We start from the raw sequence: 4171 nt of genomic DNA on the forward strand, positions 1-4171 counted from the left end.
CTTACAACTAGAAGAGTGTGCATGACCTCTGTCACCACACGACCAAGTCTATTTGTCAGTTTGTGCTTCATACCTCTGAGCTCGTTCGGATGTTCGAAGATATGACATGTTCGTAATACGTGAAACTAAAATAAATTACGAGCTTAGTCAGTTGGTTAGCACATGGTGTCCAACGCAAGCCGTGACGGAGCTTTGAACCAAATTCAGTGAAACTACAATGCGCAGTACGTGTGAGTGGAACAAATTAAATAGCGGACACCAGATTCCTCTGCATTTTTTCGTGCACGAAATACAAGCTTGATATGGCTGGATCTAAGAGAAAAGTAGTGAAAAACGAGATTTTTCAAACTTGGAATCATAAGCACAGGTACATATGCTGTAGACACGAAGGATGCCTGTAGGTGGTTTGACGTCCGACCGCCAAACCCGAAGTCAGAGGGTAGGTTCACACCTCAGTCGCATCTTCTAGTCCATATAAATGGGTTGTGGAATTCACACCAGGAGTAGCCTTGGCATGCATAGTGAACTCGGGACAGGTAAGTATGACGTACGGTAGGTCCTGATTGTTTAAAATTGCAAAGCCCGAGGTGGCTCAGTGGTTGTTTGAGGCATGAACCTAGTGATCAGAAGATTCCAGCCCAATCTCAGCCTCTGGATTGCGTTTGTATAGACTTGGACAAACCGGCAACTTTGCTCCAGTAATAAGGTGGCTCGCTGAAAGTTATTATTTAGTGTGGAAACGTGACGTACTACTCATAACTCTTCCGATTGCCTTTGTATAGACTTGAACAAACCGGCAACTTCGCTCCAGTAATAAGGCGGCTAGCTGAAAGTTATTATTTAGTGAGGAAACGTGACGTACTACTCATAACTCTTCGACAGCCCACGACCGGTTTCGCCCTTCTTGGAGCTCATCGGGTAGGCGCAGTCAACAAGTTTACGTAAACCTTATGTTCTGATCGAACTCAAATTGGACAGATATTGACAAGTACACTCATTTGCATACAAATTCGGCTTTGACCGGAGAATTACCTGGAACCCAGCTGCATCCTTCTTCTATGGTGTTCTTAAGAAACTGAATGTGCTGCACACAGGCCGCCTCATGTTTCACTTGGCACGATATTCGAGATATCGCAGTATATTTTCATGAAGGAAACTACTCACAAGGTTGCTGAAAACCCTTCGACAGTCCACGACCGGTTTCGCTCTTCTGCTTTGGGCTCATCAGGTAGGCGCAGTCCCCGAGTTTCCCTTAATTTTACGTTCTACCTATTATTATTGAGGTTGGAGCGTGTGCATCAGACGGTTAGGAGGGCACTGGTTTCACTCTGCCACATATCTTCACATTCCGTCTTGGCTTCATGTACTTAAACTTTGCCGATACGTTCGGACACTAGGGTATAGTCAGGCACTTTTTATTTGAAGACCTTGAAAGGGTCAGAACAGTAAGACAAATCCCATTTGTTTATCACCTTAGCTGACATTCCATAATCAGACAACCGTTCATCGCGAACCAGATGAATCAGTGATTCATCGGTTTCTCTCCAATCTTCAAGTGATCCTATCTGTTGTTCTTCATTGAGAAGGACTTCTTGAAACGCACAAGTTCACGACTGAAAGCACCGAATGTACTCAACCATGAACGATAGATCCAAGCCTGTTATTCTGTAGAAAAATATCAAGCGTGAATTTGCAGGGTCGAAGGTAACCAATAAAAACCCGCATCAATGAGATGAGCTTTTCAAAGTGTAGCTGGACCATTTGAAATACTACCCAATTTCGACCAGTTCCCTCAGTGGTCGAATGAATAATCGGATTGCTTTGACTGTTTCTAGGTTGTGCCAACTGTTTCGTGTGGTTTAATACTAAATCGTATCACTTCTTCCTTTCACAGGGAAACCTGCTCCAAATGGTTCGGTTAAGCATCCTGAGTATTACCGAAAGACCGTGTGTGACAAATTATGGCATGTTCAAAGCCATCGTCGGAATACTGGCGGTCGTATGTTTCCTTCTCCTCACCAGATGGTACGCGTCTCAAGCACCACAGATCATTGTAACTGCACCCGACATCTCACTTGCCCCATTCCTGGTCCTTCCCCATTTGGATGAAAAGCAAGTTAGAATGCTTCCTGATTTGTCCAAATTGCAATGGCCCCCCGATCCCATCGCATCTGTGCCGGCTGGTCGGAGAAATGCGATGGGGAAAGTCGAGCCACTACCGGATGCATTTATGCCCGTAATGAGTGCAGGACAACGAGCGTTATGCAAGCATCTACTGCAAATGTTTGCAGATATCATGTTTGCTTATGGATTCGGCGACAGGTTTATGTTGTACGGAGGGACGCTGCTAGGTTCCTATCGACATCATGACTTCATTCCTTGGGACGACGATCTAGATGTGTTGGTTGACGAAACTGTCAGACCTAAGATGATTGAACTCCTGAGGCTATTAGAGCCGGAATATCTATTTGTCGATCAATCTGTCAGGGGAAAGTTACATACGCGCCTCATAAAGGCAGTGAACAATTCCGAAGATCTTCCACTTAGCAGACAATCATCCGAGTATCCATGGGGCTGGCCATATTTAGATATCGGATACTATACAAACAACGGATCACACGTTTGCGAGATTGCAGGTTCATACGGAAGATACTACTGCTGGCCACTATCCGTGTTATTCCCCCTACGGTTCCGACCATTAGGAACCAGGTGGTACCCAGTTCCGTTTGACGTTGTACAATTTCTTAACCTCACTTACTCTGACCTGTCCAACTGTGTTATTTTCGGATATTCGCATGTTTTGGAGGGAGCTGGAAAGCGTGGAAACTTACCTTGTTCTGACTTGACAGATCATTACGCATTCGTGCGTCGTGAGCGCTCGCCATGGCAACTGAATAGTGCGAATAATGCGGAAAATCGATTTGTTCTGGCGGCCGAATACCTGTTCACAGGTTCACAGCAGATTATACATACACTACACATCCCTGCCTTGAAGAACGAGATAACATCGGACCTGTTTCGTGTTTCCTGACCACATTACCCACAAATTGGTCCAAGATGCCACGATCCATTCCTATTTTGGTCGTCTAGTCTTTCCGACGGAATTATAAAAAAAACTTGAGTTGCGTTCAAAACGTATTTGTTTATGGATTTTCCAAAGACCATTCATTCAGAAAACCCACTGTTATTTCCCTCCGAAGAAGACACACTTGGAGTTTGAGTTTCTTGTCATACGGCTACTTTCCACAGTGAATAAACTAGAAGGAAATATTGATTTTCCCCCAGATCCTCTTGATGGTCATCCGGTTGTGTGAGTTGCAGTTATTGATTATTCGGTGAAATAGAACATCCGAGGTCAACCTGGGTGAATACAGCTCCGAACGACTCGAGTTTGTGCTCCAACCCTATATTTGTGGGGCTACCGGTCCGTACTGTTGTGGACTACAGCCTCCTTAATGCCTTCTTATTAGACCGTGAACCCCGGTCTGCATAGCCGATTGATAGCCTGGTGCGCTTCGCCAAACCAGAAAAAGAAGTCAACGAACGTATGAACCGGCTGATCTGTTGATCACTGTCGATTGATCACTGTCGCGTGCAAGCGGGCCAAAAAAAGTGATACTAGGAATACAACTCATCTGCCAAAGGCGAGCGAAGAACAACCAATGAAATCTGTCCCAAATAAAACGGGTATTCCATTGGCTGTTATATAGTCCCGTTACGTTCGGAGCTGGTTCTCCTAATACGTATTTTCGCAGTTCTGCTAAAGATAGACCTCATCTAGGTTACAGTGTGAATACTCATAACCCACTTATATGAATGTCAGTAGTATGGGTGTTTGATTGACACACATAGACACACCGATTGTAGACCCAAGTGATGAAGCCCAGGCCGTGGACGGAGGCGAAAGAGCCTCATTCATCAATTGTATGCATTAAATAATAATTACAGGAAACTCTCGCGTACGGCCTAAGCAAGCAGATCTATGGTGCTCGGAAAGAGAGCTTAACGGCATTACAAGGCAACCAAATAAGTTGTTCGGGAGTCACAGTCATGAATGACTGGTATGTCTGGAGTCGATGCAACGTAGAAAAGGGCTTGATAATCGTCGAACTGCGCTGTCAAGGGGTGCAAAGTATAAAGCAGAAGTCACGCCCGACGGTGAACTCAGAAG

General features: G+C 45.0%; 1 protein-coding gene across 1 annotated transcript in view; it reads left to right on the forward strand.

Annotated features, from left to right (window-relative positions):
- Window positions 1–3031, forward strand: part of T265_09782 (hypothetical protein) — a gene marked incomplete at both ends in the record, with an annotated part of 27359 nt that extends 24328 nt beyond the window's left edge. The window contains one exon of the mRNA XM_009175956.1: window positions 1967–3031. Coding sequence (XP_009174220.1) covers window positions 1967–3031 — 1065 coding nt within the window. The remainder of the gene's footprint in view (window positions 1–1966) is intronic.
- Between the last annotated feature and the right edge of the window lie 1140 nt (window positions 3032–4171).

The sequence above is a fragment of the Opisthorchis viverrini genome (genome assembly GCF_000715545.1).
Source record: "Opisthorchis viverrini unplaced genomic scaffold opera_v5_302, whole genome shotgun sequence".
NCBI classification, from domain to species: Eukaryota; Metazoa; Platyhelminthes; class Trematoda; order Opisthorchiida; family Opisthorchiidae; genus Opisthorchis; species Opisthorchis viverrini.